The 17114-nt window shown below is 37.4% G+C and overlaps 1 protein-coding gene across 2 annotated transcripts in view; it reads left to right on the top strand.

Annotated features, from left to right (window-relative positions):
• The first annotated feature begins 6477 nt into the window (after positions 1-6477).
• Positions 6478-17114, top strand: part of prkn (parkin RBR E3 ubiquitin protein ligase) — a 112256-nt gene continuing 101619 nt past the window's right edge. For both annotated transcript variants that reach the window (XM_053501367.1, XM_053501368.1), the window contains exon 1: positions 6478-6562. In XM_053501367.1, coding sequence (XP_053357342.1) covers positions 6556-6562 — 7 coding nt within the window. In that variant the 5' untranslated portion in view covers positions 6478-6555. The remainder of the gene's footprint in view (positions 6563-17114) is intronic.

The following is a 17114-nucleotide window of genomic DNA, read 5'->3' as shown; positions in this document are numbered from 1 at the left end:
ATAAGAGACCTGATTGAAACACATGAATTCAATAATGAACAGGTTTGGCTACTTTTATAATGTATCTCTCCTGAACATTTGATTAAAATGTGTTAATGTAATCTGTTTTCTTCATATCTCCATTCAATTTATCTGCCAAGTTCTATGTGAAACCAGCTAAATACATCGCCTTCTTGGAATTATAAGGTTTTATTTAACTGCATTCTGAGCGGTTTTGAGAAACTGAGCTTCAAGGGGTTTTTTACTCCACAAGGCAAAACTGTGCTGTGACTTCTCATTTCCCGAGGAAAGAGTCCAAAAATTAATATCACCTAAAATAACACCTATTATTATGTTAGTTCGCTGTCACAGAATAAGAAAATGTGAATAACTAAATTTTGCCCAAAAAAGTCAGATATAGGATGTTTATAGGGTATAGGGTATGTACAGTACATGTGTCTACCTTACAAAACCCACATTCAAAACCAGTCATGGAAGCACTTTTAGCAAGAGAAACAATCTGGTAACATTATACCACCTTAAACAACATTTTGTCTCCAAAGTCATTGCTTTTAAGTTGTTCTGAATTGCCTCACAACCTTCAGTGTTGTGCTTCGATCTTTCATTACTGCTAGTTAACGTGAGCGTGAGCTTTCATTTCCATTCCCGTTTTAGGCGATTTGGGATTCAACCCAAACCGGAACAGTTAGTTAACTGAGGCAGTTCTCAATTGGAAATAAGTGGAGACACAAAGACAAACTTTACAAGATTTACAAGACTGTCGACACCTACATGGGTTATTCTCTTCACCTTTGTTCTCAATTGAACAGAACTTTGAAAAGAACTTTGTTCTTTGGGCTAGACAGTACCAGCAGGAATTTCAGCCTACTTTCACCCCCTGGGTATCTACTGATATTAATATTTAGGAATTAGACTAACCTTTGTCCATGTTGTTAAAATGTTATCCATGTACTATTAATGATTAGTGAATTTCTTTATGGCTTGGCATCTTGTCACTCGTTGAATGATCTTAAGTAAATGATCTTGCCTAGAATGACCATATATATATATATATATATATATATATATATATATATATATATATATATATATATATTTATATAGAAACGTTTTGTTAGACAGTAAGCTGTGAAATTAGTAAGTAAGCTGAGAAATTTTAATCAAAGTGTAATAAGTTTGCCAAATTTACAGATATAATAGTTAACTACTTAGCATAAAAAAATTGGACACTGCAAAGACATACTGTAGCAACTCAGATCAAAATTGTTCCTCCACATTGCATGCTTACACTAGTATCTTCTGTTGGCAACAGGGAAATGTTTTGGTAATATGCACCTTTTAAAAAAGAAATTCTTCCTTGCATTGAAAAAGTACTAAAGTGATACAGTTCCATGCACCATTATAATACTTACTATGACAAATGATATATTAAATTTTAAGTTTAGTCCAGAATTTCCATATAGGAGTCAAATTACACATATTAACTCCAAATGCATCCATGGAAACCTCTTACCCCCCTGTCACACTTCCTACTATGTATACTGTATGTTCACAAAAAAAAAAGGATGTTGTATGATTTGCCCTGACATGTTAAGGACATGATCAAAGCAGGAGGCAGGAAGTACTTAATAAAAACATACTGTAGTAATGACAGCAGTTAACTATTTAACTAACACCACTGATGCACTTTAAACATGGCATATACAGGAAAGGCATTGAATGGTCTTCGTTGTTATTAAGATGCCATTGCATTGTTGTGTTCTCATAATGACCTCTTCAGGCTTGTGCTATGACCAAGGTCGGTCCACCCCTTGTAGAATACCACATTAAGTTCATATTTCGCTCTTCTAATAGCACACACGCAGCAGGTTATCAACCTGTCTATGTCATGGTTAGAGAGTTTTGTATAAATACTTGATCCTCACACCATCACTGAAAACCACTGCGCGTGTTGTGGTATTTATTCCAACCCGCCGGACACAATGACAATGCAGTAAGTGTGTGATCAGCACCAGGTAATAATGTGGTGTGATCTGATTGGACGTAGTTATAACTCGGTTTGATCTAATCAGCCATGGTGAGTGCATGGACATGTGCGTGATAGGAAATTAGTGACAACATAAGAGGCACAATGAGAGCCTGACCGGGACGTGACCCAATTCCCTCTGCGTTCTTTGATATTTTTAGGACGCTTGGGGACCTTGTGGTCTTCGTTGGAGTGTGACAGGGTCCTGTGATCCGAGCTATTCGTTATTGCTGCTGAAAATCTAGCTTGTATTGACCACACAAAGTGAGCTGGCCAAGCTGGTGGATGTAACATCATTGTGAATTTGGTATCGATGGAATTTGACTGTTATAAACTTAGAAAATGTTGCAGTCCTTTAGGTTCTACAAAGTGCTGAGCACTGAGGCAAGCATTCCTACTTTCCCTTCGCTCAGAATAAAAAACGTCTTCTGTTTTTGTGGGACTTTAGTAATGAATCAACATAATCAACATTTTGTACACAGCAAAATCCCCAGTGTTTAATTAACTTCCAGAGTATTAAATTATGTCCAATTAGTCACAAATGAACTATACAAAGCGTTAAATCAAAACTTATTGTGTAGCATAAATCATATTTTTCATCTAAACCTTAATTGAAATAATGTTTTTCATGACTATAGTGATAATTATGCTGTTTAACAGTTGCTCTCAATTTTAATCTGCATCTTGTTAAACTAGTACTATGACAAAATAAATATAAAAGAACAAATATGAAACCCACAAAATTCAATTTGCGTTGTTTTTAAACAAAAATTAATCATATCCTTCTGAAATAACATTACATACAGCAGATACAACAGTACTGGAAAAACAAACACCATTGGAATATGCATGTCAGTCCACACATGCACACAATGAAAAAAAAATCTGGGTGTGAGTAGTACAAGTAAACACACACACACACGCTGACAGAACATGCATTTCAACACTATACAGTAGTTGAATGGGGTCAAATCCACCACCCAGTGACGGCCCCCTTTCTGTTGTCCTTTTGTTGAGTTTTTGTTGAACAGCATGGTGAGAATAAACACCAGTGTGGAGCTCTTTCTGAAATTCCATCTTCCTTCTAAGTCTTTCTTCACTATCAAAAAACACCTTTTTTTTTTTTTTTACTGAACATCAGGAAAGCTGCTGCCTCAGACCATATCTCCACCTGTACAATCAAGCACTGTGCTGATAAACAGGCCAATTTCACATACCTTATTGATAAATCCCTGGATTAAGATTGTTTTAGCCTGCTGAAGGCATCACAATCATCCTGATCCCCCAGAAAAGTGAAGATTACAGACCTCAGCAACTATAGCCCCGTTGCATCTGTTCTAGCATCTATTCTAATGGATTAGTTTGAGCGTCTCATCCTGGAATGCTTAAAAAAGCAATAGATGGTCTCCTTGCTGTTCACCAACAGATCCAACAAGCATCCATATAATGCCATCAACATGGGGCTCCATTTCATCAACCAATAATATTCCTGAGGTTTATGCAAGGATTGTGTTGATGTACTTCAGCTCAGTTTTCAACACCATTTCAAGAGTTTATTTTGATTATTAGTGGAATACTGTGTCCATTAAATCAGGGTTCATTAAAAATGCACCTACTGGGCATTTCCGCTGGGCATGACCTTAGGGCTTATTCTTATTTTTGGATCTGTGTTGTCAAGTGCCTTACTTTGTGTCTTTGACATGAACTCATGTTATCAATTTAGATTTATCACCACCTGTCTGTCGTTATAAGAGATATAACTGTGTAAAGGGAGGTGTATGTGTAGGTTTCAGATCGAGACAAAGATAGGGTGTGGGTTTTGGGTGAAAAAAAAAAAAGATTCACTCTCTATTTTTCCTTCATTAAAAATGACAATGTGTCACTTTAACCTAAGGGCTGCAAAAGGTTTAAAAAAAATCTCACTCCTGCTTGTGATAAGATTCAAGCACTGAGCTTAAATTTAGACAGCAAATCAGCAGACATATGCTCCTTTCTTTTTGCACAAGTTTAATACCTATTACTACTAGGGATGTGAATCACCATGGGCCGATTGACTCTGTAAATATCTTGATTCGATATTAGTTTAAAATGATTTTACAATTTTAAACAAAAAAAAAAAAAAAAAACACAGGAGGCCGTGCTGCGTGTCACTGTGTAAATAGTTTACAGCGCACTACCTGTAGGATTACAGAAGGACTGCAACATGTTACCACCTCAAATGCCCTCAAATTATACATAATTATTGTTAAAATTATTAGTATGCATCAAGCAAAGAAAACAACTGCAGAGATTTGAAATATTTTTTTAACATTTAGAAAATAAGGTTTCAATTTGATCCTATTTCAGAGTGATGGGTGCATCAGGATAAAAAGGGAAGTGCATGAATCGATGTATCCATCATGCCTAGTGCCTACTGTACAAGCCTCTGGAGGCAGTTTTATGGTCTGGGGTTGCTTCAGTTGGCCAGGTCAAGACTCAGCAATAAAATGAAGTCAGCTGATGACCTGAATGTAATGGTATCACATCTATGCATTTTTCTGCTCTGACAGCACAGACATATTACAGGATTGTGAAAGAGTGGTTCTGGGATCATAAAGAATCATTTAAAATATTTAAAATATTATTTTGTAATGTCAATTAATTATCAACAAACATCATAGTTTATTTTATCATTACATAAATGTTCATCAACAGAGAGGATTACTAGATCCGACCTCCCCATCAACAGACAGTTTATACATAAAATGTTTGTATAAAAAAAGTACAAAGTATTTTCAAGGACACACACCATCCAGCTTACTCTCTACTTTCGCAAAACGCACAAAACACAACCTCACATACTGCAGACCAGACAGTATAACCACACACAAACCATATGTCTTTAAGAGCTTCTTTCCAGACGCAGTTAGACTGATGGCAAAAGAAACAAGGGAACAAAACAGCATGTCTGTCTCACCCTTGTAAGTTTTTATCTTTGTCATATAGAGAGACCTGCTGCTACAACCAGCGTACATGTATCTGGTATTGAGTTCACTATCCTTCACCTTCACTACTGTGTTCACTATTCTTCACAAAGTGCAATATAAAAACTGATATCAAATGTGCAATTAAAGCTCATGTATAACTTGTTAAACTAAAGTGCAATAATTTAATATCTGGGGATCATGTTTTAAACATATCACAGTGATCTAGATAATTATTATAATGTTATAGACTATTAAATCCCTCTTCTGTTTATTACTGTTGGTCATTATATGGTCATTCTACTTTCTATCTTTTCTTATCACTGACCAAAAATTCCTATGTAGCCTACTCAGATTGCCGGTATGTGTACGAATACCGACAACAATGTCTCGTGAATCTTGAACCAACATTTTGTTTCATGTCAACCATTCTGCTACTACTTGTCACACTACTTGTCTCTGTTTATAATAATAATAATAATAATAATAATAATAATAATGATAATAAACACAAAATAGAGAAATTTGATCTTTAATAGTTTTGCATACTAGTCTGCCCAAATTTTTTTTTGATGAATGCATTTGCAGATTTTCACTACAGAAATTTTAAATTTTCCCTAAAGAATAGATTTTAAGTATTGGTATCGATATCGGCATCGCGATACTAGTCTTAGTATTATTTGTTACCGGTGTTATGCGCTAAAATGCCATCCTACCATGGTTTGCCCCTTTACATAATCGCTATCAAATATTATATTAGAACATAAATTCATAGATTTATTGTTATCAAATATGATATTACTATTATAATGAAGCCTAGGCATGTGACAGCCGTCAAGACTACTAATATAAATTCTTGTATAATGTGTATTGTGTTTGCACGTTTATTTTTTAGGGTTTTGTCATGAATATGCAAATATATATATATATATATATATATATATATATATATATATATATATATATATATAAATTGTTTATGACGTAAAATTATACAAAAGTAATTTTATTATAAAATAAACAATATAAAAGTAAACATGTTGTATATGAAAAAAATCAATTTTTTATATACATGTTTTTTATATTGCTTTTTTATTTTATTGTCTCGTGTAATTTTTAAATCATTAACCTATTAATTTATGTTCTAATATAATATTTGACAGTGATTATGTTGGGGGGCAATCCATGGCAGGGGGGCATTTCAGCGCATAACACCGGATCGAAAAGGAGCCAGCCGTCCTTACTGTACACTCCTATCTATCACACTTCCTGTATGCTAAACAGCACTGGGGAGGAATTGTAGTGTCTCAAAGCCACTGCTCATATCAAATTACTTCATTAAACTACTTTAAATATTGACCAAATACGACAAATCAAATATTAAAGATATTTTGTGTATTAATAAGCGCCGTCTAATTCACCGCTCACAAGTACGTGTAGAACTAGTTTTCCCATAAGCCACTTCGGCTTCGCGCATGCGCAGAGTGTCGCAGACCTTTCAGCATGTCAATAAACACAAACGTCTCCTGGTGCTGGAGCTGAGCTTAGCTTTCTCGTGTCTCCGGTATGATCGGTAAGCCCTGACTCGGAATTATTAGATTGATTGTTTCTCTACTGGTCCTTCCGTTTTCTCCTGTTGAGTTCTTCTGTGGCATTACACTGACACGAGTCTGTAGGTGTCTGATAAAGCATAAAAACACGCAGGTACATCTCCACTTCCGAACAACTACACAGTGAGGTTATCATGGGCTTTACTTTGGCCGTGCCGTGTTCAGGCTGGAGGACAGAAAGCCGTCAGCTTACAGCGCTGTTCTGAGACTTTGACATTGACAGCGCACGCTACACTCACATTGAGCTCGGGTCACTTAAGGGAGGGTGCTGGAGTTGTGCTGTGACGTCACATATTGCTGCACGTGCTGCTATGTCACTTAAACTCCTGAATCAAAATTAAATTATTATTATTATTTATTTTTTGTAACAGAGACTGTGGCTCCCCATGCTTGGTGGGTTCCCCAGGGCTCTCGGTTTCGTCCTACAGTCCAAAAACATGCAGATGAGGCTAATTGGCATACCCAAATTGCCCATAGTGTGTAAATGAGAAGAGACATTTTATATATAAATATAAACGCATGTATACATACACCCTGATCTGCCATAAAATTAACAGTGATTATGCGGACGGTTATAGCACTGGAATTTATATCTATATGTATCACTCTGTGTTCCATGTATTCTACAGTCGTCACAGCATGTGTGAAAGTAGGCCTGTATGGAACGCACTTAGGAGAGAATAGTTACCTTTTGAAACCCACATTTAAAACCAGTCACAGATACATTGTAGCAAGAAAACGCATCTCATATGCCTATTTTATTTTAAACAACATAACAAAAAAAAAACATAAAAAAACATAAAAGTGGGCAGGCTGGCAACGTTATGTACATTACATTTTGTTCAGACAGTTTTACGTGATGCTGTAAAAAGACGAAAAAAAAAGAAAAGGTTCTCCAATGTATCAAATGTGAAGATATCATTCAAAGAGCGAGTTCTGACTAATGTACAGACAATTTATCTAGATAGATATAGACACGGACACTACTGTAGAATCCTTCGCAATTTCTACTTTAAATTGTTTCTTTTTATTCATAGCTGATAACTATAATTTAATCAATGTCTTCATTCAAGAAGAAGTTTGACAAAAAAACAATGTCCAACAGTCCTCATATGATAATAATACACAGATATATAGAGACAATGAAGTTGCGAGAGAATGTTGGCATTCAGGTTTTAAGGAATATTTCTAAATAATTGAATATTTTTCTTCCCATCACTTGTTGATATGCGCACATGATCATGAGCATACCAGATCTGGCAGTTTCTAAAATATTATTCCTTGCTTTTCAGTTGTTGACAAAAGTGGTAAATGTATGGTGTTTTTTTCTGTTTCGCTTCCTCTAATCCAATGTTCCTGGTATAGGCTCCGGATCCTGGACTAGAATGAAACTTAAATGATGAATAAAGTTAGCCAGCCCAAAAGTTATTCTTTCCTGTGCCACTTTAAAATGTAACGGATGACCGTAGCTGGAATGAGTACTTGTAGGGAGTACTTGTCCCACCCTAAGGAGCTTTTTAAAGAAAGAGATATCGATTATTTCTTTGTTGTGTGTCTGAGATGTCAGGTGTTTGCTGATCGCTGCAAGACAGGGATTTGGACTGAGAGAGCTGACTTGCGCCTGTCTGAAAAAATAGGAATGAATTGAACAGAATATCTTCGCCCTCAGGCTGCATTGTCTGCAGTGCCAATGATATCTCTCCCAGGAATCTTGTCACATAAACGCAATTTTACATTAAGTCAGCTTCCTAGTGTATTAAGTGCATGACAGAGCAAATGATCTTACCATTGGCCCCTAAACGCTCAGCGAAATTGGAATAGGAGTTTAATTCAGTTTTGCTGTGTAGTGCAGTTGCCCGGAAGCAAATTTGTTGAAGCTGCTGCATAGTGTGTTGGACATTTTATGCCGGCTTATATTTTATTCTTTAGCGGATACCTAGATATACCGTGTATACAAAAATAAAAGAAGCTGTTCTTTAGTGACAACATAAATCAAAAGACTGACTTATAAAATTTAGAGTGTCTAAAACTAAAACCTTATTTAATAAAAATAGCAGCCAACCCTGAAAACAATTAATCACATGTCTCAGGTGAAGCTCTGTTCATGCAAGCCTAATATGATATAAAAAAGTATAATCAGATATAATATAATATAAAGGTCAAATAATCGCCCTGCATCAAAAAATGAGGGGATCTGATTAAGAACTACTTAATGCATTTTTAAATAAGAAAGGATAATGACAACTTTGCAAAAAATCATAAATGACCTTGAACAGAGATCACTTAAATGCTCAATGAAGTTGAACTGTAAAAACCAACAGCATAAAAAATAATGTGCCGTGAAAAAGTATTTGGCTGCTTCCTGAATGTATGTTTTGCATATTTGTCACACTTAAATGATTGAGGTCATCAATATTGTGCAACGATAACGTGAGTTAAATTATTTTATGATTTTATTTATTGTGAAAAAGCTGTCTAACCCTGACTGTCTCTATGTGAAAAAGTAATTGCCCCAAAACCTAATAACTTCAGTCAAACGTTTGTGATGAGTCGTTCACATAAAGACACACGTGGTCACAGTGTTATAGTAAACAGTGCACGGATGTTGATTATACCAGTGAGAGACGCGCACTAAGACCCAGCAGGGGAGACGATTACCCACAATTCCACAGCGCAAGAGAGAGAAAAACCGTTGGCTCAGTTGTGATCACATGACGCCCATGTCAAAACAAGAAGCGCATGCGTGATACATGATACTCGGCACTCATAAACCAAGACTTGCTCGTTTTCCAAGTCAAAATTTATTACAAATCTTTGCTCGTCTTGCAGAACGCTCGCAAAATGCGTTGATCGCGATCCGAGGTTTCACTGTATGCCAAAAAAAAATAAAAAATCAGGTAGAGCAAAAAAATTTTTTTGGGCACCGTAATACTAAAAAGTAAAGAGTAATACTAAAAGTAAGCTCATTTCCACACAGCCACACAATGGGATGATTAAACAGCTGTCTGGTCCTAAGAAAACCACTTGTTATTGAAGCTATATAGAGGTAAGCTTCACTTTGTTTCTGCCATCAACTGCAGCTGTTTTTCTTGGCTGGCCTGTCGGATGTCTAGTTGTTAGTACACCAGTGGCAGGAATTTCAAAGTAACAGCAGACACCAGCATTAGTCATGTCCATGTGTTGGTTTTAGTTGTATTTGTTTCTAGAATGGCTTTGAACGGCTCCCTGGTGTTAATGGTGGTTTATCCTTTTTAACAACAAATGCAGTTTTTACAAGCAAAAACCAAGAATAGTTATTACTCCTTTAAACTTTTAATCTAACGTGACACACCTGGGCAGCAATAAACACCTGTCAGTCGAATGTTCTAGTATTTTAGAAAAATGGTGTCATGTTCAAAGTTCAAAGAAACACACTGGTTCATGGAAGCTAAAATTTTCATTGTTCGTCTTATATTAGTTTTGGGATGTAAAAAGCAAGTGGAGTTGTCATTCCAGTACTTTTAAAGGGGTTTGTAGGAAGAAGTACACCATGCGCTACTAAATATTAACTTACTCTTCTATAAGTTTGGTGTAACACATTTTTTCAGTGTGCAGTGTTCTGACGATCGAGTTACTTTTTTAAACTGAATGCTGATTGTAAGACATGCAAAGACAGAGAAAAAAGAAACATTTGACGTTCTTGTAACTATAGAATTATTTCTGTCATTTTGCTGCACAGTAAAAGTGGCCCTGCCAGGGTCAAGAGATTTATTTCAAATTTGGCAGTAGCCCTTATGTCACAACTGGTTGCTCTGCCAAGATTGAACCTGGAAATTAACAGCTCATGGTGAGAACACATTTGTTCAAGCAAAACCGTAACTGCTGAAGCTCTGACATGCCTTCATCTTTCACTGCTTTTGGAGCTGGTATGTTTCCCCTGTGGCACAAGGATACTTAACAAAAGCATTATATCTAGCCAGAACAAGAAGTGCTTGGATTATTGTAGACAATGTATATGGAAACACATCACACTATTGATGCACCACTGTCCACTTACAGGTATTTATGCGCCGCTCTGCTGTTTGATCATTAGCTGTCTTTTAAGTTTGTATTTAGGCTTGTGTTCCCTCTGCTGTTTTTTTGTTGGTACTGTATGTTTTTAGCATGGTCTATTCAGATTGTTGTACGTTAACTTATCTAAAGAAAAGTAATAATAATAATAATAATAATAATATCTCAGTTTTATATAGTGCCTTTCAAAATACCCAAGGTCGCTTTACAGTATAAGCCGTGTGTAATGTAAGCATGTAAGAGGGGAGGGGGGGACTAGAGGCCAAAGGCCTCTGTGAAGAGATGTGTTTTGAGGTACTTTTTAAACAGGGGTAGTGAAGGGGCACATTGGACATGAAGGGGTAGCTTGTTCCAGAGAGTGGGGGCAGCTACATTAAAGGCTCTGTCGCCAAAGGTCTTGAGTCTGCTGCGGGGGACGATCAGCTGGCCCTTGGAAGAGGACCGCAGGGACCTCAGAGGGGTGTAGGGGTGGAGGAGGTCAGTAAGGTAGTGGGGAGCCAGTCCATGGAGAGATTTGTAGGTGAGGAGGAGGACTTTGTAACTTATGCGGGATTTGTTGGGGAGCCAGTGAAGCTGTTTGAGAATGGGAGTGACGTGGTGCCAGGGCCTAGTGCCTGTTAGAACCCTTGCAGCAGCATTCTGGACGTATTGCAGTCTATCCAGGGCTTTGTTTGGCAGACCTGACAAGATGGCATTGCAATAGTCCAGACGGGAGGAGATGAAAGAGTGGATGAGGGTCTCTGTTACTGAAACAGAGAGTGAGGGCCTGAGTCTGGAGATATTCCTTAGGTGATAGAAGGCAGATTTGGTAATTCTTTTGACGTGGGACTGAAATGATAGAGTAGGATCCAGGATGATGCCCAGATTGCAGACTTCAGGGCATGGAGTGATGGAACAGCCATCCACATTCAGGTGGAGGTCCGCAACCTTCCTAAGCAGTGGTGCCTGTGCCACCACCATGAGCTCCGTTTTCCTGCTGTTTAGTTTGAGAAGATTGGTGGTCATCCAGGTTTTAATATCTTGCAAGCAGTGGGGCATTGGGGGGGAGTTGGGCAGAGGGTTTAGTGCTGATGCACAGTTGTATGTCGTCAGCGTAACAATGAAAACTGAGTCCATAAGGGGGGAAAATTTGTCCTAGAGGGAGCATGTATATGGTGAAGAGAAGGGGGCCAAGCACAGATCCCTGGGGGACCCCATGGTTGTTGTTGTGGAGTGTGAATCTTTCAGGGTGACATATTGTTGCCGTTTTGATAAATATGACTGAAACCAAGAAAGTGCTGTATCTGAAATTAGGAGTTGAAAGGTATTGTATGGATGACGTAGTTCAATCAAATGGAAAGTAACACTGGCAAATGAATTAACATTAGCCGTCTTAGCATTTTAGCTAAGCTGAAGATATAAGCTACCTAGTTTGTTTTATCTGAGGTAAAGAGGCTCGTTCCAACCAACACCCAGGCTACGTTCTGTCCCCTATTTGCCCATTTATGGATTTACTGGGGTTCAGGTGGCTTCAGCTCCTGTGAAAATCACAGTTAAGCATCAAAACTTTTTTTCAGAAAACCATAGCACACAATGCCTGTACAGGCCATCAGGAACCAGAGTTACATTGGATGAAGGCAGTGTCCTCTAATTTTTGCTGGACCAGGGTTCAATGGTTTGGTGCACACATGAGTACAGAGAAAATCAACATTGGCCAAACAAACAAAATCGTTTAATAGGGCTGCAAGATAGGTGTGGGAACAGAAAAGAAAAATTTTGTTGTGAACTGCAGACATATCTGTGTATTAGAGAGATGACCTCTATGTTGTCAGGATGTCTGTTACAGGGACAGAGAGTAATCATGCTGCCACCACTGACAAAAGGTGTGCTGTAACTGCTATATTTGGGTGACTGCGGAAGGGTTTGTAGAAAAGAACCGGATGTGCCAAAGATATACCAAGAGCATGCTTTCCATGTTAGACAACTTGTGACTTAAAGTAGTATGACAACGCATTCAGATTAATTGAGCTAGAACATTCAAATGATACCTGTGAAGAGTGTATTTTGGTTGGATATGAATGCACATACTACATAGGGAGTGGAGGATTAAGAGATCTGATCATATGAAAAAAATACCTGAAGTGTCTGTCTTTGCATCTGAACTAGATTCTTAGTGCAGTACCTTAAGATCCAATGATTGAATGTTTGTAGGATTTATATGGAATTATTAATTTAACTAGCAGAAGAACTATTTAGATTTTGACACAAACAAGGTCAACTTGTTTTCTTGTACAGTGTAAGGATCTATCCAATGTCAGAAACCTAAGTAATATTGTAAGCAGCTTTGGACAAAAGCATCTGCCAGACGCCTAAATGTAAACTTTACATTTTCAGACATTTTGGACTTCATCAATCCATAAACATTGTCTTTCTTTTATTCAGACTTTATTTCTTTCCCCGGAAATAGCTGTCTAGTTCTGACTGGTCATGCAGCAATTTCCAGGGAAAGAAGAGTGTTAAATGTGTTCTAACATAAATAAAATCCAAATTAAATTTGAAAAGATTAAGCTCGGTGGCACTGCAGAAGCTTCACATGAGTCTTTTACAGTAAATGCCATAACAAGGGTTGGGAATCATTTGAATATCATGATGGGGAAAGTCATGATAATTTAGACTGTACTCATCTTCTGGGTGACAAACCTGGCATTCGGTGTGCAGAGCACCTTGTTTTAGATTTAAGACAGACCTGAAAAAATCTGAATTTCTTTAAGACTTGGACAAAGTAGATTCCTGCAACAGTCAGTGCACAAACAGGCCTGGTGTTCTGCTCAATGCAGAAGATTAAGGATATCAAGGACACAGATCAATCAATTCACCTGTGAATTAGGGGTGTAACACTCCCAGTTTTCATTCCCTGGAGTTTTCATTATTTACGCCAAGTTGTCTTTCTTTGGTTATCAGCCAATTTGTGTTGTGCAGTTGTTGTTGAAAATGGGTTTACTTAATAAAAGTATTCATAGTTGAGTATCAAGTGGTTGTGAATGAGAACCGAGTTTAAAAAAGCAGGGAGAACAATTCCTTCCCATACCCGTCCAAACTTCCCCTTACAAAATTTGATGGTTACTTGTGGGGAATGTTAAAGGAGAGTGTGTTCAACTGTAAAGATCCAGCAGGTACTGCGCCTGCATTCCGAGAGAAAATCATCTCCTTTTGCAGGAATCTGCAGCAACCTTTGTTTCAGGAATCTGGGTTGAGAATCTGTGAACGATATAAACACTGCCTACAGCGAGGCGGTGCACCCACACTTCGAACGCTTACATTAAGCATACTGTGATAAATCAACACGCTATTAGTGTGTATGTTAGTTTCTTTTCAAAGAAATTAACTCACAGATGATAAGATTATATTTTTGGTCTGTTAGTTTCAGTACTGTATTTTGTCTCAAACTGTATCTAAGGACTGACAAGGAATTTCAGTAAATTCTTTCCAGCCAGTTTTGTGTGATGCTGAGACAAAATCTGGCTAGACAGACAGACAGCCAGACAGCCAGACGGCCAGACAGACAGACAGACAGAAAATTTTCTAGGACTGATTTTGGTTCCTCCAGTGCTGGAAACATAAGGATATTATTGAAAGAGCGAGTTCTGACCAATATACAGACAAAACCTTTCTTTTATTTATATAGATACACCTCAGTAGTATACTTTTTGTAATGTATCAGGTTTTATTTCGATATGAAGTCAATATTCCATTTCAAAAGTGTGACATTTCCACGGTAGCAGCAACAGGTATCTGAGGTTTATACATTACTAGGGTAACACATGGACAAATTGATGTCCGCGTTGGGGACATTACATTCTTTATGTGTTACCCTAGTAACGCAAAAACCTCAAATGCCTGTTGCTGCTACTGTGGAAATGTAGTAGTGAAGGAGTTGCATTCAGAGTGTCCCTTTCAATTAGGGAGCACTGTTTATGTACACTCGCTGCTTGTTCTGAGTGATGTGTTAATATTTAATTACATATGCAGATTTGAGTGGAGTATCCTTGTCAGAAAATAACTTCAAATATTTTAGTTGTTAGTGGTGTATGCTAAGATTTGCTGGACAATGATCCCTTGGTAATTTGTGGTCTAATCTTCTGATGAGTAATTATGGTTCCTTAGGCATGCAACCAAAGGCATGTCTGCACTAATTTAAACTTGTGTGGTGTCACTCGTGCTGCCCAAGAAAAAAAAATCCTTTTTTTTTCAAATGTTGACAGTGATATGGACGTGTAGATTTGTTTTTGTTGTTGTTTATAAATGACTGCTATGGTGCACAAAGAGCCCACGAAGGCAGGGAAGGTAATTTCCTGCCCAGTAAAATGGATTTACTGTTAACTGAAATGATCAGATATGTAAAAGTATACGGCTTTTTCAGTACGCATGTATTGTGTGAATTTTTTTTTATTAGAATAAAATCAAACCAGAAGATTAAGTGTGTGAACAAGCACATCAGAAGGGTTGATGAGATGTCTCTCTACAATGCAGTGTAGTAGCTTGGTAGTATTTAATAATATGCTCCAGAAATGGGGCATTCCGAAAAATTCTGTTGACGCCAAGTACTGGTATTGGAAATACCCAAATGGAGGTACTTATACTAAAGTGTACATCATTATAATTATGTTAGTGACAATTACTAACTAAGTGTAATGTTATTCTGTTGGGCTAGGGAAGGGAATTAGTGAAAAATAATAGGAAAGTACCTATTCTAATTCATGCTTTTCTTTATTCATTTATTTAATCTTTGTTTTCTTTATCGGACACTCGAAACTAAATAATGACACACAAAGAAATGGATCATTAATACAAGTAAATTAAAATAACATCAGAGAAAAAGTGGAACCATAGTGCAACAATAATGGTTTAACGTCGGCATTTTAATTGCAGAGGAACAATATATAAGGAAACATTCGGTATTATATATGTAATTTCACTTATTCCAATGTGTATGCTGATGTTTCTGTATTTTATCAGGCAGTACTAGTCTGGCATTTCTAGTTTCCGGTGTGGTAACAAAGTTGCTTTTTGATCCTTCAGGCGCTGAACGGAAGGGAAGATCAATATCGTTCTACGCTTTTTGTTTGTGTGTGGCATTTTGCGATGATCCCTAAATCATTCGTTGCGCCTTAGAGAATAATAGTGTTTATGCTTTTAAACATGTATAATTTAAGGTGTAGTTTAAACACAGTGTAGAGAGGAAATATATGTGGGTATCTTATTTGCGGGTTTATTTACGCAGCTATTGAATTCGGAGATGCGAATATCAAACTAACTTTACTGCGGACACAAACAGGTGTTATTCGCTAAAATCTCCCCGCTGGCAGCAGACAGCATGAGACAAAGTAGGAAGACACTTAGAGACAACACACCCCAGTCACGTTAATAAGCCACTCGACTTCTTTGAAAGAAAGCTCTAGATAAGTGACAAAGTAAGCCTGTTATAACAATTGCACGTGTATTTTATCTGTTTTGAACTTGGTGTTATTTGATCTTACTGGTTTAGAAATTGATTTTTCAATAAATAGTACACTTGGCTGTTTTGGTTATCATTTTGTTGACAAGTGGGGCTTGAAAATTCGCCCACCCTCTAAAGTGGGGAATGACAAAAAATGTTTGTGAACCACTGGGCTAGTCATACTGTAAAATTTTACTGTACTGTTAAATTAGACTACAAGGGGTGGGTGAGTGGGGGGGGGGGGTCATGTAATACAGGCACTTGTTATGAAGTTCCTCGTGAACGAGGGCGTACGAGGGGAAAGAAGTATTTGATCCCCTACAGATTTTCTACGTTTGCCCACTTACAAAGAAATGAAGGGTCTATCATTTTTAATCATTAGTTTATGGTAAGGGATTGAGACAGAATATTAACCAAAAATCCAGTTGCATTAAGTTGCATTTCAATGAGGGAAATAAGTATTTGATCCCCTACCAACCAACAATAATTCTGCCTCTCACAGACTGGTTATGTGCTCTTGTGGTACACAATACTTTAAGAAGATGCTCTTAACAACAATTTAGGAGTGGTACATGTATAAAAGCCACCTGTTCACAAAATCTCTATCTTCCATTTAAACCTCACCACCATCGTTAAGACCAAAGAGCTGTCAAAGCAAGTCAGGAACAAGGTTTTAGACCTGCACAAGGCTAGAATGGGCTACAAGACCATCAGCTGGAAGCTTGGTGAGAAGGAGACAACTGCTGGAGCGATTATTTACAAATGAAAAAAAGACAAAGTAACCATTAATGGCCCTATATGCAAGATTTTACCTCATGGATTAAGAATAATCATGAGAAAAGTGAGGAACCAGCCCAGAACTACACGGAAAGAGCTTGTGAATGATCTTAAGGCAGTTGGGAGCACAGTCGCCAAACAAACCATTGGTAACACAATACACCTGCATGGATTGAAATCCTTCAGCACAGCAAGGCTTCCCCTCCTTAAGA

The sequence above is a fragment of the Clarias gariepinus genome, chromosome 8 (genome assembly GCF_024256425.1).
Source record: "Clarias gariepinus isolate MV-2021 ecotype Netherlands chromosome 8, CGAR_prim_01v2, whole genome shotgun sequence".
Classification (NCBI taxonomy): domain Eukaryota; kingdom Metazoa; phylum Chordata; class Actinopteri; order Siluriformes; family Clariidae; genus Clarias; species Clarias gariepinus.
This window is presented reverse-complemented; position numbering and strand designations above follow the sequence as displayed.